The 17,653-nt window shown below is 46.0% G+C and overlaps 1 protein-coding gene across 5 annotated transcripts in view; it reads right to left on the bottom strand.

The window, feature by feature from the left end:
- The window catches only part of OXR1 (oxidation resistance 1), a 1,217,970-nt gene that overhangs the window by 113,748 nt on the left and 1,086,569 nt on the right, over positions 1-17,653 (bottom strand). For all 5 annotated transcript variants that reach the window (XM_029591868.1, XM_029591869.1, XM_029591872.1 and 2 more), the window contains one exon: positions 4,913-5,038. In XM_029591868.1, coding sequence (XP_029447728.1) covers positions 4,913-5,038 — 126 coding nt within the window. The remainder of the gene's footprint in view (positions 1-4,912; positions 5,039-17,653) is intronic.

The raw sequence follows: 17,653 nt of genomic DNA, 5'->3' as shown, positions 1-17,653 counted from the left end.
AGAGCAGAGGCCAAGGGCTGCAATGCCTGCTGAAGGCTCTGCAGTGTTCTGATCCATTGCACAATAGGCGCTAAATGCAACAGGCGCTCACTAATAATATGCGGCAGCAATAGGCGCTTAATACAACAGGCGCTTAATAATAATAATATGCGGCAGTAATAGGCGCTTAAAGCAACAGGCGCTCAATAATAAGATGCGACAGCAATAGGCGCTTAATACAACAGGCGCTCAATAACAATACACGGCAGCAATAGGCGCTTAATACAACAGGCGCTTAATAATAATATGCGGCAGTAATAGGCGCTGAATACAACAGGCAGCCCAGACACCAGCGCAATGGTATGGAAGAAGTACACAGCAATATGCAGTTAGCAATAGACCCTCAATGGCCTTCAATAGGTATTCAGCAAGAAGCGGTTAGTCATATACGCTCAATTTGCATTCAATAGGTATTCAGCAAGAAGCGGTTAGTCATATACGCTCAATTTGCATTCAATAGGTATTCAGTAATAAGCGCTCAGCAATATGCTCGCAATGTGCATTCAATAAGCTTTCAGTAGTAAGCGCTCAGCAATATGCTCTCAATGTGCATTCAATAAGCTTTCAGCAATAAGCGGTCAGCAATATGCTCATAATGTGCAGTCAATCAGCTGTCAGTAAGAAGCGCTCAGCAATATGCTCTCAATGTGCATTCAATAAGCTTTCAGTAACGAGCGCTCAGCAATATGCTCTCAATGTGCAGTCAATAAGCTTTCAGCAATAAGCAGTCAGCAATATGCTCTCAATGTGCATGTAATAGGCTTTCAGCAATAGGCGGTCAGCAATATATATTCAATTAGTATGCAATAGGCTTCCCGCAAGAAGCGGGCGTCAACATATGCTCAATGTGCAGTCAATAGGCTTTCATCCATAAGCGGTCAGCAAGATACGCTCAGTGTGCATTCAATAAGCTGTCAGCAATAGGCGGCCAGCAATACGCGCTCAACAATACACCGAAACCAAGCCAAGGAGGAGGGAAGCCGCGCCTATTACGGGCGCGGAGTACCTGAGCAAGGCCCCACAATGGCGTCCTCCATGGCGTGCCACGCCGTCGATCATCTGTGCTTCGGAGACCCGTAGGAAGAGAGGTACACCTTACCAGCTTCGGCGCTTCTTGGCTGGAACACAAGCGGTCTCCGGCTGCGGGGGAAGGGATCACCTCACCACCGTAATTGAGGATATGCACCCGCTACCTCGTCCACCCCGGGACCGAGGGCCTCGTAGGCTACACCCGAACGTCGTCCGGGGGCTATGTCACTGCCGCTCGTCGGCAGGACCGAGGACTTTCACCGCCGGGGGAGCACGGCAATCACCCCGGGAGCTCGCTGCGGGAGGAACCCTTGGGTATCTACCGCAGGAGCGCGGGGCTCTAAGTCGAATAGACAGTTGAAAAACAAAGTAGAATCTAGAATGATAAGAAAAGAGAAAAATTAAAGTAGTCTTGGAAAGCACGCTCAACTAGCGTGCAGGCACTCCAAACTGCTTTGGAGACGGAAATTACTGAATAGCTACGCTTCCTGTGGGGATATATACGCCCCCGTGCTGACGTCAGATCCGTCTCCAACTGCTAGCACGCGGATACTATCCCATTTGTTCTGAGTCCATCTGGCTACACGCCAGGAAACAATGCTTTATGGACTATACAACTCATGGTGGTTAGGAGCTTTTATGTATTTTACAACACCTGGGAAATCTTTGGTCAGTTCCATTTCTTCCTATAACTGGACAGTGCTATCCTTTACATAAAGGCTGGGTATAATAAGTCTTCTGGTGGTATATTGCTTCTAGGTGTTTCAGGGTATATGTGTCTACAGGCAAGCTTGGAAAGTCACAGAAGGACTGACAGGAAGATGCTGTGTAAGAGGAGCGGTGATCTTTTTTTTAACCAGTGTCCAGTTGTTGAGGGGAAATGGAACTTTGCTTGTAAGTTATTGGTGATTGTAGATTTTCCAGGTGAGTATCTGGAGGCTTTTTATATGGCCAAATAGATGAATGTGATTCAAGTTGAGGGTAAATCTTTCCAACAGCAGTACTTGGGAAGGCTTAGGCATAATGGACAGAATATCCCTCTTGTAACTGTGCACAAACTGCAGTAAAAAGCATTGGTCTCCCATTTAAGTTGAAGTATTATGGAATTCATGCCAGATTATGGCACTAAAATTGAAGAACTTCATATATGATGTTTTGGCAATGAAAAAGGCAATTGAACAGAGAGTGATAAGAACCATTATTTTCTGAACCAATAGAAAGTTAATGGCGCCAAAGATACAGGTTTTGTTGGTGCCGATCTCTTTTGCATTGACAATTTATCTATGTGGCAGCAAGATTTGTGCATCCAAGGTGATCCTTTTCTTTTAAACACTGGTTCAGTTAGCTTAAGAGGAGGAAGATTCTCAACTCCAGCACTTTGGAGAATCTGACCTCTGTTTTTTTTCGAGATTCTAGTCTGACCAAAGATTTGGCTCTTCTTTTGAGGAGGAGTATCATACTTCTCCTTAAGCTCCTGGAATTTTTGAGCCTTCAGGGACATTCTTCCACATGCCTCATATTTGCTAATATTGTGCGATGGGCTAAGGCGCAGATACAAATATCATCTAAATCCACCGTAGCTATTTTATGCTTGCAATTAGCACATAATTTGAAAAACCTCCTATCAGACATTATTGACGAACATGGAGAAAATTATGAAATCTTTTTTCAGACTTGAAAAGGAGTTGCTGAAAACTAAAGAAAAGAACTAAAAAGAAACATGGATGTGACATAAAAAAAAAAACAAAACATGAAAAATCCCAGGCAGTGCCAGAGAGCCAAAAATATTTTACTCATTTTGGCAGAAATTAACAAACTGAGGAGATTCATGTAGAGTGATTGTACAGAAACTCAAGAGCTTGTTCAGAAAGGCTACTTTTTTCTGAGTTTTGACACAACACTTCCATCCCGGTGTTGCGGTCTCCACCGCTTCCCCTTCTTTTGCTTTGAACAGTGCTCACCTCCGCTGCTGGAAACGCCACGTTCCGCATGCCCGGGACTCCTGCGGCTCTGCCGGTTCCTCGTGGCGTCCGCCATTACTTGCCTGTCTCCCCGCTGCCTCGCGCGTGCGTGAGGATGCACACTATGTGTGCACAGCTCCCGGAAGTCTGGCCCCGCCTGTGCTAATGACGCCACGCCCCAAGCCTGATATAACCGGCGTCCGGACGCCTTCTCTTTGCCTTGCAACGAGGTTCACTACTGCCTAGTAGTTCTGAGTTGCGCTTCGTCTGTTCCTTGTTCCTGACTTGACCTTTGGATTGCTTTGACTTCGCCTCAGCCTGCCGCTGACCTCGGTTCGTTCCTGACTTCGCTTCAGCCTGCTGCCTGCCTCCGACCTTGGTCCGTTCCTGACTTTGCCTCAGCCTGCCGCCTGCCTCTGACCTCGGTCCGTTCCTGACTCCGCTACAGCCTGCTTCAGTTCATAGCCAGCTACAGACTCCGTTCCCGTCTGCAGCCTGCTCCAGTTCACAGCCAGCTACAGACTCCGTTCCAGTCTACAGCCTGCTCCAGTTCACAGCCAGCTACAGACTCCGTTCCAGTCTACAGCCTGCTCCAGCCCACAGCCTGCCATCGACTCTGTCACAGCCGTCAGCTGGCTCCCGGTCCGGCATCTACAGACCCTGCTTCACGGTCCGGCTTCCTGCAGGTATCGCTGCCGCCTCGCTGTCCTGTCTTCAGCTGGCCCTCGAACTGCCTTGCTGGCCTACAGACTATCTTGTTCTCTTTGGACTGTTCTTACTACACTCCTTGCCCAGGCTTTATCCACTATTGACTCTGAGCATTCTCCTAATTCCCAAGGTTCGAGGACCCTACGGGCTCCTCCTGGGGGGCTCCTGGTTCCCGGGTGAACACCTCCAGCCTGTGGCTCCGCCTCCCGGCCTACCCTGTCACCCCGGCCCAAGGGTCCACGATCCTGACTGCAGTACCCAACTGCAACACCCGGTGCCGTTAGATGACATCACCCACTGTGGCTGTATTTGTTCCTGCTTGCATGTCCATGGGGAAATGGTATAACATTTATTTCCAAGAAAATCTTCCTGGTTAAAGAAAGTGAACTTCCCATTCCCTGCTTTACAATTACTATATACTGAAATTTATATCTAGAAGTTTGACAAATACTGATATGTTTGAATAATCAAACCAATTTGATTCATAGAGGATAAATATAGGGGATCTGTAAGGAAGTGATGAGAATTATAATGCTAAATTAATTGGATGGATGGACAGCCTGGATGGGCCATATGGCCTTTTTCTTCTGTTATGTTTCTATGAATAGTCTCTCTCTAACCTAGAAATAACTTCCCAATGTGTTACTATGTATCTAAGTGCTAAAAATAAGAGTTTATAAATTCGGCTACAAAATACATTTTTAAAAGATTGATGTAAGTTCAACATTCTGAAAGGCTCGATTGGCTGTCTCTCAGAGTTGTGCCACCTCCTGCTTGAAACATTCCTTACTGTTTGCCTTTTTTGAATTCGTGTCATGGTCCTACCAGTGCTGGAGGGAAACAGAAAATGAGATGGGGCAGAACTCAAACTGAGGCGAACACAGCTATGACTGATAACTAACTCCACTGACCAAATGGCCCTTCCAAAAAATAATGCAGAAATGATTTAATAAACTTCTGAGCAGCAACTGAATAAGAACAAATTCAGTAGAAAAAAGATAATTAGTTACAAAAACAGTTCTTTACATGCAGAAATAACAAAAACAAATATAAAAACATGAAACAAATCTCAGAACAGGATGGTTATGTGCTCACTTAAAAGAAAAGCATAAAATGACAATATGCAGTCTATTGATTTGAAAATTGGTATCGATAGTAGCAGAGAGAAAGCATACCATCTCAATTTGATCAGTTTGTAGTAGTTCACTAGGATCACTGAGATTTGGTCGAAATGATTCAGGCTCCAGATCAACTTTGATGCTTGCAGACTGCTTTGAATTCACATCTTCCCTTGTAGTTATCTAGAAATAACAGAAAACCCTTAAAGCATAAATCACCACAATAGTTATGTTCACTATTAAATTTTGATAACATATGTGCACTCCAAACAAACCAAGAAAGTTGGGAGCCTGATTATTTAGAATGGAAAACAGTTTACAGGAACTGTAGAAACTATAGCCAGTTATAACGGAAGACCATTAGGAATGAATACTGCTCAACAAAATATGAAATTGCTTACTTGTCTGATCCATTACTGCATTAAAATGACTTACCCTGAAATGTTCATTCTCAATGTAGCCACATAAACAGATCATAGTATCTGCATTGGTGAATCTCTAGAGGAACATTAGGACAGATTTCCAGAAAAATAAAATTATAAACATGCACAGAAAGATCTCTGTGCAACATAACACTGACTGCCACTTCATTTAAAAATTGACAGGGAAGAAAGTAACTCATAAAATGGAAGAAGAATGGAATGTGGGGTTAAAGACTAGATCAGATCAGTGACTATGTCACTGTTCTGATTGTGAGCTGATTTGTGAACTATTTTGGGTGATTAAGGAAAATGAACCTTTGGTGGAGATTACTTACTGAATTTTAACCATAGAGTGAGACAGCTGAATTGCCATATTTTTGGCTATGGACTCTAATGTGGATAAAAGACTGCTATTGGCTGTTTGAAACTGTGTGTGTGTTTTTTGGAGCAACTATATTGTAGCAGCGTTTACGAAATTTTAAAAAAGGAATACTACTATTACAAGCCTTTTGAAGTTGCTTTCCTAGTTTTTCCCCTTTGGGGGAGAGGGAGAGGTTTATTTATAATAAATTATTGGACTGCATTTATTTTTGTCCTCATTTTGAAGGTTAGTAGAAAAAGAAAATTATAAGTAAGTAATTTCACTTTCTCTAATGACAAACATTCTCAATAGAAGCATGCTTCATAGAATAGCTGGCAAAGGGGCTACCTCCAAAATAAAGAGGGTGGCTACATCATTACAAATGGATAACAAAAACACGTTTTTTGATAGAGAATCCTATTTTCTCATTTTCACCTTTTTATTCCTAATAAAACTGACATGCCAAATAAGGAAAGACAAGGAAGACAACTTTGGAAAAGGAAAAAGGGAATTAATGCCTTGTGGCATTTATAGATCATATTTTGAATCCTGCCTGTGTTTGGTTAACGTTGAACATACCAAGTCAACTCGATGTCGCAAGTGTACAATTTTTCTTCTAAAGAAGTTGATCATAATCAACTGTCACCATCGACTATACAGCATCCACTCTAACATGACCTATAAAGTCAAACCCATAAGGGAGTAACAATGAACATTTAATTTGCTAGCCACCTTTAAACTGAATATTCCCACAGGGATTTTCTGATCTGTTGGTGTTTAAAAAAAAAAAAAAAAAAAAGCTTGAATGTAATTAAGTGCTCAGTAGATAAGTCACTAAAGTCTAGAACTCAAAAAGGTTCTAATACGTTTTCCATATAAATCCATAAGTTTGTTTGGTAGACTTCTTCCTAGAAGTCTGAATGACAACCTCTGATATACTAGGTCACTTTCTCACTAGCCTCTTGGCTTCCAAGCCATGATGGCTACAGCTTGGTTCTGTAACACACATCTTTGTTGGGAGAGAGAAAAACATCTAACTCAACTAATACGGTGCTATTGGAATCATTGATTTTATGTAACTACTGAGTTTTACAAGAGCTTGACTTCTATGAAAAAGGCAACATATGCATGCAAAAGACCTTTGCACCAATAAAAGGGAGGTGGCGCAGGGAAGATAAGATACAGGCCCTTCAGCTACCTGAAAGGTTTTATTGATGCATGTTCGACAAATCTTTTTTGCTGGAAAGAAATCAGTAGATCTAGGGGTCATGAAATGAAACTCCAGGGAGGACGACTCAGGAAATATTTCTTCACAGAGTGGGTGGTGGATGCCTGGAATGCCCTTCTGGAGGAAGTGGTAAAGACAAAAACAGTGAGAGTATTCAAAGTAGCATGGGATAAACACTGGATCCGTAAAGGCTAGTGGATAGAAATGAAGAAAAGAATGCAAGGAGGTAACTTGCTGGTGTGGCAGTTACTATCCTTAACCAAAAAGCCTTCATATTCTTGATGCAACTCCATCTTGGCTCTCTGCTTCAATGGCATGGGGAAAAGGGGAACTGGATTGAAACAGCAACCAATGAGGACCCCGACTTTTATGGTCTGGGGAAACAAATTATGGGGGTAATCTGCTGATGCGGCAGTTACTACACTTAACCAAAAAGCCTGATACGTTGATGCTACTTCAACATTGCTCTCTGCTTCAATGGCAATGTGGAACAGGGAATTAGATTCAAATAGCAAACAACAAGGTACTTGACTTTTTCGGTGTGGAAAAATGATAAGAATGGGGGTAACAGACGGTGCAGCAGATATTCCCGTAAGCTTGCTGGGCAGACTGGATGGACCATTTGGTCCTTTTCTGTCTCTATTACTAGAGTATTATCTCTTTCTGGAGCAGAAGGCTCATATATTCTTGTTCAGGATATAAGGTGAAAAGACTGATCCAGTGGAGATAGGTCCTAATCAAGAAAAGTCTTGTTTCCTATGTCCAGAATAGGGGACTACGCATGGAGGTCCAATATGTATGTCAAAATATTTTCCTTTGCAGCAAGGCAGGAAGCAATTAGGTTTATCAGTGGGCCCTGCCCAATTCCACAATTTAATGGCTTCATGACAGAAGAGATTGGATTTTGGAAACATGACATTAAATATGGAAGAGAAATGTTTGGGAGTCTGTTGGATTCCAATTTTCTACGGAAAGCCAATATATACTGGTATCTTTAGTTTAAAATGATTAAGCATCTTAAGCCGTTGCTGCAACTACAAGATCTTAGGCTGGTGATGCAAGCCTCAGTGTTAATGCACTTGGATTATTGCAACACAATTTATACAGGCTTCCCTCTTGCTGCACACTCTTCACTGGCTTCCTGTAACCTCAAGGATTTTACTGTTGTTAGGGTTTCAGGTTTTGAATGATATGGTTCTTTATCAGCAAAAATTGCTCGCCATATGCCACCATGAAGTCTTCAGTCAAATCTAGAAGTTTCACTTGAAGTTCCTTCGGATAAAATGATCTCCCAAGTGAGAATGAGAGAAAGCAAATATTGCTTACCTGTAACAGGTGTTCTCACAGGACAGCAGGATGTTAGTCCTCACATATGGGTGACATCATCAGGATGGAGCTCAATCACGGAAAACTTCTGTCAAAGTTACCAGAACTTTGACTGGCCCCTACTGGGCATGCCCAGCATGGCACCAATCCTGCAGCCAGCAGGGGTCCCCCTTCAGTCTTATTTGATAGCTACAGGCAGTGCCGAAAAAATAAAACAAGAAAACGTTACGAACCCAACACCGCAGGGCGGCGGGCGGGTTTCGTGAGGACTAACATCCTGCTATCCTGTGAGAACACCTGTTACAGGTAAGCAACATTTGCTTTCTCACAGGACAAGCAGGATGGTAGCCCTCACATATGGGTGAGTATCGAGCTAAGGATGTCCGAACATGCACCAAATGTACCCAACGGCGTGCAACAGGCACAACAACTGGGGTGGAATTTGGTAGAGGGCATCCTGAACCCCACCGGGCAGGTGGAAGGGTGTTGGTACGTCACGTTGGAAATAGGTTACGCAGGACAGATTGGCCGAAGATGAAATCTTGTCTTCCGGCTTTGTCCAAGCAATAGTGGGCTGCAAAAGTGTGGAGAGAATTCCAGGTGGAAGCCCTGCAAATGTCAGGAACCGGCACCGATCGTAGGTGTGCAACTGAAGACGCCATGGCCCTCACAGAGTATGCTTTAACATGGTCTTGAAAAGGAATGCCTGCTTGCTGATAGCAAAAAGATATGCAGTCCGCCAACCAGGAGGAGAGAGTCTGCTTACCCACAGGTTGCCCTAATTTGTTGGGATGGAAAGAGACAAATAACTCAGTGCTCTTCCTATGGGCAACTTTACGGTCTAGGTACAACGCTAGAGCCCATTTACAGTCAAGGGTATGCAGAGCCTATTCCCCTGGGTTGGAGTGGGACCTGGGAAAGAAGATAGGTAGTATGATGCATTGATTAATGTGAAACTCCGAAACTACCTTAGGCAAAAATTTAGGGTGAGTGCGGAGTACCGCCCGGTCCTGCAGGAGTTTAGTGTAAGGCGGATAGTTAACTAGGGCCTGTAACTCACTAACCCTGCGAGCTGAAGTGATAGCCAAAAGGAAAATCACCTTCCATGTGAGATATTTTAGGTCACAGGAATGAAGAGGTTCGAATGGTGGTTTAATGAGCCGCCCGAGAACCAGATTAAGGTCCCAAGAAGGGGCCGGAGGATATATAGGTGCCTTGATATGGAGCAAGCCTTTCAGAAAACGTGTTATGAAGGGTTGTACCGATATAGGGACATCCCCGACACCTTTATGGAAGGCGACTACCGCACTGACATGCATTCTGATGGAAGAGGTCTTTAGACCTGATTCCGATAAATGCCAGAGATAGTCCAAAAACCTTGGGACTGGACAGGAAAAACGATCAAGGGATTGCGAAGAACACCATGATGTATACCTTTTCCAATTATAGGAATAAGACTTTCTTGTGGAAGGCTTCCGTGAAGCAATCAGGACACGAGAAACTGAATCTGAAAGGTTAAGTGGTTGAAGGATTAACCTTTCAACATCCATGCCATCAGGGACAAGGCCTGAAGATTGGCATGGTGTAGACATCCGTCGTTCTGAGTGATCAGAAGTGGGTCCGTTCCCAAGGGAATGTGCCTGCGGATGGAGAGATCCTGGAGTATGGGAAACCACACTTGGCGTGGCCAGTGAGGTGCGATCAGGATCATGGTTCCTTTGTCCTGACGGAGCTTGACGAGAGTCTTCGAGAGAAGAGGATGTGGAGGGAATGCATAAAGCAGACAGGTTGCCCACGAGAGGGAGAATGTATCTCTGGGCTGAGAGTGTTTGCTGCGAATGAGGGAGCATTAATTGTCCACTTTGTGCTTCTGACGGGACGCAAAGAGGTCTGTTTGAGGATAACCCCATTGCTGGAAGAGGAAGGTCGCTACCGAGGGGTTGAGAGACCACTCGTGCGGTTGGAAGACACGACTTAGCTTGTCTGCCAAGACATTGTGCACTCCCGGCAAATAGGTGGCCCTGAGGTACATTGAGTGGGAGAATGCTTCCGCCCAAATCTGCGCAGCTTCCTGACACAGAAGGAAGGAGCCTGTGCCTCCTTGCTTGTTGATGTACCACATGGCCACCTGGTTGTCCGTCTGAATCAGGATGACGTGATTTGATAGGCAATCCTGAAAAGCTCTGAGAGCATATCGCATTGCTCGAAGCTCCAGGAAATTTATCTAATGCTTGGCTTCCTCTGGAGACCAAGATCCGTGTGTCTGTAGATCGTTCACATGGGCTCCCCACCCGAGGTTGGAAGCGGTGTTGAGAATGAGTTGAGGATCTGGTAGTTGAAAGGGCAGTCCCTGGAGGAGATTGTTCTGATCTTTCCACCAGGCGAGAGACAGACGGAATGCGACGGTGATGTGGACAATGGTCGACAGAGGCTGAGTAGCTTGAATCCATTGTGACCTCAGAGTACAATGCATGAGCCTCATGGCCAGGCGGGCCATTGGTGTGAGATAGACTGAGGACGCCATGTGTCCGAGAAGGACAAGGAATTGCCGGAGCTGTTGCTGTATACTGAGACTGCAACTGGTGAGCGAGGGACACAAGGGTTTGCACTCGTTGAGGTAGAAAGGCTTTTGCCTGCAAGATGTCTAAGTCTGCCCCAATGAACGACAAGGTTTGAGATGGGACTAAATAGGATTTCTTGTAATGGACGAGAAATCCTAGAGAAATTAGAGTGTGTAGGGTCAAATCCAGGGACGATAGAGCGGCTTGCTGGGTTGGGGCCCTGATTAACCAGTCGTCTAGATAGGGGTAGACGTGAACACCTTCTTTCCTGAGAAAAGCTGCGACAACTACGAGACATTTGGTGAAGACTCGTGGTGCCGATGCTAGGCCGAATGGAAGCACTCTGTATTGATAGTGCTTTGGGCCTACTAAAAACCTGAGGTACTTGCGATGAGCTGGAGATATCACAATGTGGGTGTATGCGTCCTGGAGGTCCAGAGAGCAGAGCCAGTCTCCTCTTTGTAGAAGAGGTAGAAGCGAGCCCAAGGTTACCATCTTGAACTTTTTCTGCTGGAGGTACTTGTTGAGGGCATGTAGGTCCAGAATTGGACGAAGCCCCTCGGATTTTTTGGCGATCAAAAGGTACCGGGAATAGAACCCTAGGCCTTGTTGCGAAAGTGGGACAGGTTCTATTGCTCTTAACTGGAGAAGAAGGGAACTTCCTGCTCCAGGAGGAGAGAATGATCGGTTACTCTCCACGCTTGTAGAGGTGGTGAGTCCGGTGGAAGAGCAAGAAAGTTTAGGTAGTAACCCTGAGCAATGATTGCTAGCACCCATTGGTCGGTTGTGATTGATTGCCACATGCTGCGAAAGTGGCACAATCGACCTCCCACTGGTATGCTTGGCAGAGTAATCAGGCTGCTGCTCTCCAAAGGAAAGCCAAAAACCTGAAGCAGGCTCCGGCTGGGGAGCTGCTTGTGGCTTTTGCTTCTGGGGCTGGCGAGGCTGAGGTTTTTGATAAGGCCTCGTAATTCGGGACCTTGGTGGTGGAGGATAATACTTCCTTGGGCGGAAGAATGACTTCTTAGAGTCCTTCTTGAAGGGCTGTCTAGAGGGGGAAGTCAGAAGGTATCGATGAGAGCTGTTTGAGGGTCTCATGATGATCCTTTAATTCAGCCACTATTTGCTGAATCTGTTCACTGAACAGATTATGTCCTATTCAGGGCAGGTCAGAGAGCCTGTCTTGTACTTCTGGGCGAAGGTCAGAAGACTTGAGCCAGGCCCAGCGTCTTGCCGAAATGGCAGTTGCAGACACTTTAGTGGAAGTGTTGAAGATATCGTAAGCTGTTCTTATCTCATGCTTTCCTGCCTCAAACCCCTTGTTTGCTATCACTGAATCATGGCTCAAAGAATCCGACCATGTCTACCTCAACCAGCTCCCCGATAACATATACGACTTTTTCTCCGTCCCAAGACCTAAAAAGAGAGGTGGCGGGTTACTCCTTGCCGCAAAAAAGCACCTGAACCTAAAACTCCAACCCTCCTGCCCCCCCCCCAAGCTAGAAATCGGACTCTTCAAATCACCCTCCCTTCAGATATGCCTAATCTACGCCCCACCTAAACTCCTCGAACACGATTCCTCCCCCCTCATTGAATTCATTGTAGATAACCTCAAAACAGACTCCCCAGCAGTGATCCTCGGTGATTTTAACCTCCATGTGGACTCCACCCCCCGGACCCCTGCCTGCGAAAACCTCCTAACCACCTTCGAAGCCCTAGGCTTCAAACAGCTCATTGCCACCCCCACTCATAAAGCAGGGCATACCCTTGACCTCCTCTTTGTCAACACCCATCTATCTGTACCCAACACTCCTATAACCACCCCCATACCCTGGTCCGACCATTTCATCATCAATGCCCAAATCTGTCTCAACGCCCCTGCCAAAATTCCACAAAACCACAAAAAAACCATCTCCTTCCGTAAACCCTGCACATCAGAAAGCATCACCACAGCTCTCGACAAAGCAGCCGAGAACCTGGACTACTCAAATCCAGATGCAGCCCTTAACTCCTGGAATCACATTACCAAATCTATAGCTAATGAACTCTGCCCCATGATCCACAAAGAAATCCCCCTCCTACAGAGAAAAAAAAAACCCTGGTACACTAACGAACTACAAAACATGAAGCAGGACCTTAGGACAAAAGAACGCCTGTGGCGCCGCCATCCCTCCCCCCAACACAAAGCAGTATATAAACAATTACTGCACCGCTATCGGCAAGCCACCATCAATGCCAAAAAAAACTTCCACGCATCAAAAATTCACGACCTCCAATTCAACGCCAACGCCCTCTTTTCCTACGTCGCCAACCTCACCAAGACCCCCCACTCTACCACCATGGAAGAAAACTCCAAGGAAAGATGTGAAGATCTTGCCAAATACTTTCAACATAAAATCTCCAATATACTCCTACGCCTCCCCCACAACCCTACAACCATCTCCCCCCTTCCAAATCACAACAGCACCTGTATCAGATCCTTCAACCCCACCTCTACCCTAGAAATTGAGACCATCCTCAAAAAAATGAAACCGGCCACACACTTCTCATACGAAATCCCTTCCAAAACCCTCCTCTCCATACCATCCACCATCGCCAAACCCTTAGCCAACATCATTAACTGCTCCCTCACTTTCGGCAAAGTTCCAGACCCCCTGAAACTTGCCGTTGTGAAACCCCTCCTAAAAAAACCCTCCCTTGACCCCTCCGACCCTTCAAGCTATCGGCCCATCTCCAACCTTCCCTTCCTTGCAAAAGTCCTCGAGAAAGTAGTCAATACTCAGCTCACAGACTACCTCAAGGACCACAATCTCCTGCACCCATCACAATTTGGATTCCGGACCGGAAAGGCCAAAACACCGAGAATCTCCTCATAGCCATCACTGACACCATACTTATTGGACTAGACCAAGGAAAATCTTTCCTACTGGCCTTATTGGATATATCAGCGGCCTTTGACACCATCAATCATCAAATCTTGATTGCCCGCTTGACAGAGATAGGTGTCACACACACAGCTCTAGACTGGCTCACTTCTTACCTCACCAACAGAGAATACCTCATAAAACTTGATAACTCTGAATCCAGTCACATTCCCCTCAGACAAGGCGTCCCCCAGGGATCTTCCCTATCCTCCACCCTCTTCAATATCTACCTCCTCCCCCCACTCTCAGACCTAGGCCTGGACTTCTTCTTATATGCTGACGACGTACAAATTCTCATCCCCATTCAGAAAACACTCAATGAAACCATCCTATTCTGGGAATCTTGCCTAGACACCATCAACTCCCTACTAACCAACCTGCACCTTGCCCTGAATACAACTAAAACCGAATTACTCTTTATATCCAAGCAACCTGAACAAGACTCCCCCCCTACATCACCACCCCCCACCCTCTCCCCCACACTACCCTATTCCGTAAGAGACCTGGGAGTCACACTTGACCAACACCTGAATTTCAAGCCACACATCAAGTCACTACTCAAAGCAGGCTTCTACAAACTCCAGATCCTAAAGAAGCTTAGGCCCCTACTCCATACCCAAGACTTCAGGTTAGTCCTACAGTCCACAATCTTCTCCAAAGTGGACTACTGTAACACGCTATTACTAGGCCTCCCATACTCCTCCACCAAACCACTACAAACCTTACAGAACGCTATGGCAAGAATCCTAACCAACACACGCAAAAGAGAGCATATTACCCCAATCCTTGCAGACCTACATTGGCTCCCCATTCAGTTCCGCTCCCAATATAAAACCTTAACCATTCTTCACAACATCCTCTACCAAAACAACTCCCCCTGGCTTAAGGAAATGCCCCACTTTCACACTTCACACCGCCCCACAAGATCCACTTCTGCAGGCACCCTACACATTCCCCCCCTCAAAACAGCCCGCCTCTCCACCACCAGAGAAAGAACATTCACTATCGCAGGCCCTGCCCTCTGGAACTCTCTCCCCACACACCTCCGTCTTGAACCCTCATTACCCAACTTCAAAAAAGGTGTTAAGACCTGGCTCTTCAGACAGGCCTACCCAGAAACCAACCCCTCGTAGCCCACCACCTGAAACCCACCTAGTCCCCCCCACACCCCTCTATCCTCCCTCCCTACCCTCCCACGTAACTCACCCTGACACCCCACTTTCTCGAGTTGTATTGTAAACCGGCGTGATGTGCTTGCACGAACACCGGTATATTAAAAGCTGTTAAATAAATAAATAAATGATGCTAGGATACAGGTTATTCCAATGTCATAAAACGAAGTAGAATTACAATTATAATGATACTAGGTATTCCAGTAACATAAAACGAAGTAGAATAACATTGCAACAAACAACAGTGTCTAGTAAAGGAGCGAATAAATAACCTGTGATAGCTGAGACTCAAATCTTGAACAAAGAACAGACTACTGGGGATATAAGACAACAATGGATTGCATAATAATAGGATCGAGGAACTGAGGGACATATCAGGGTGTACCTCTACAATAAATAAGATGCTGTCGGTGTGTCACTCTACTACCTAGTAAGATGCTATGAGTACAGCAGAATCTAAGAATAAAGCTAACTCTGGACGACTTGGATTTTTTGGCTAAAGGGATATGTAAGATAGTAATGGAGCTAAATCTTGGCCTGAAGGTTTTTAGGCTAAAGCGGTCTAATTGATAGGAAGAGTCAGAAGTGCTGCTCATGATCTGAATCGGGGAAGGCTTTCTACTTTCAGTAGGAGAGGGAGGTGAAGATAAGTCATCGGTGTCTGTGGAAGTATCATCACCCCAAGTGTCATAAGGATCAGCAGGCTGACCTGTAGGACGAGAAGGGGGTTGGATATCCATAGGGCCCGGCTGAGGCTCCAAGAAAATCGAAGAAATTGCTGGGGGCACCGTGGATGGCCTGGGGAGTATCAGTGCTGGCATCGAAGGCATCAATGGCGCCGATGTGCGTATTGCTCCCGATGAATGAATCGGTGGCGAGGGATGACATGGCATCGATGGCTGAGGCAATACCCCCGAAGGAGGAACGCGGAACGGTGTTTCTCCTCCCGATGAAGCTGTCAACGGGGAGCGCACCGGAGCCATCGGAGACCCAGGAATCACCGGTGGAAGGGCGGTCATGAGTGCCTCCATCCGGGATAGCAGTGGTGCCAGCGCTGCTGGATTCGGGTCGGTGACCTGTTCCACTCTCGGTGCCAGTGTCGGAGGTACTTGGAGTTGTTGCATCGCCTTTTCGATGGCCTCCTGGACCAGCCAGTCCAGTTCTTCCCGGAGACCTGGGGCAAGCAGCCCCGGCTCCATGACGGAAGAGGGAGGCTGAGGCACAGTCGGAGGGACCACCTTTACAGGCGGAATCGCGACTCCCAAACCCCGATCGGATGAGGGTGGCCTTGATGTCCCGGTCGCAGGAATGGTCTGTGCGGTTCCTGGACGGCGCTTCTTCGATGGTGGCTCGGACAGTGGTGAGGTCAATGATTTCGCTCCTTCGACGGTCTGAGATTTACGATGCCGATGGCGATGTTTCTCCCTACGAGCCCCTCGATCTTGAGGGGGAGAAACGGGAGTCGATGGCCGTGAACACGTCGATGGCGGGCGGTCACCGGACGGTGGTCGATGCTGGTGCGACTTCGACTGTGCCGGTTCCCAGGACGTCGATGCAATGGACGGCGTCGGGGTGTGAGCACGGGAAAGGAGTCCCATCTTCTCCATTCTGGCTTTGCGACCTTTTGGTGTCATGAGGGTACATTTGGTGCAAGTCAGGACATCATGCTCACGGCCTAAACACGTTACACAGACTCCATGAGGATCTGTGATAAACATGGTGCGAGTACAGTCCGGGCATCGACGAAACCCCGACGCCATGGCCATAGAAAAATCGAGCCACGGTACGGTCGATGGCCAGTAGGCCGCGAGGGCCAAACTAGACGGTAATCAACGAAAAATGGTGAAAAACTTACCGGAGTATCGCGGCCCTGAGAAAATTAGAGGAGGGACCCCTGTGGGGTAATTTAAATTTAATTAACTCCATGAGGAAAATTCCTGTCAGGAATCTCTTCAGAGCTCCTAAACCGCGAGGCTACTGCTGCGCGGAAAAAAGAAGACTGAAGGGGGAACCCTGCTGGCTGCAGGGTTGGTGCCATGCTGGGCATGCCCAGTAGAGGCCAGTCAAAATTCTGGAAACTTTGATAGAAGTTTTCCGTGATTGGGCTCCATCCTGATGATGTCACCCATATGTGAGGACTACCATCCTGCTTGTCCTGTGAGACAAGGCATTTACAGGAGCAGCTCCTACAAAGATAGAATCTCCTCCCTGTGAAGCTCAAATGTCTCTTCTGATAATTGCTTTTATAAGCAACGACAGACATTTTTGTTTGATTGGTAAGAAGTGAAAAAGGATGTCAGATAAAAGAATGTTTTTGTAAATTTGGTAATTTATTGTGTATCCTGCTAGTGAATTGAATTTTATGATTATTTGCCGGGTCAGAGTAAACTGTGTACATTATATTATAGTTATGTTTTATAGTTATATACTGATTTTACATTTTGTGAAATCAGTTATTGTTGGTTATACTTGTGTTTCACTTTGGAGTTGTTTTGGATGATGGAAAGCAGGTTGTAAGTATATTAATTAAATTAAAATAGATGGGAAGAGTCACCAGTTTAACAAGACCCCTAGCTTGACTGATTAGGATGTAAACCTTTAACCGCTTGGTGGACTGGTACCACCGAAATCTCAATGCATGCTAGGATCATTTCATATGAAAGCAACTATGGGAGTAAGATCTTGTTGCTTTTATTAGGCCTACCTATGTCTACATGGACCAGATTGATGTCTCCAGATTCTAAATTATCTTGCCTTCTGACATCATAGAACCATAGGCTCGCTGGTTGGCAAAATAGGTATTT

This window comes from Rhinatrema bivittatum, chromosome 2, assembly GCF_901001135.1.
Source record: "Rhinatrema bivittatum chromosome 2, aRhiBiv1.1, whole genome shotgun sequence".
Classification (NCBI taxonomy): Eukaryota; Metazoa; Chordata; class Amphibia; order Gymnophiona; family Rhinatrematidae; genus Rhinatrema; species Rhinatrema bivittatum.
This window is presented reverse-complemented; position numbering and strand designations above follow the sequence as displayed.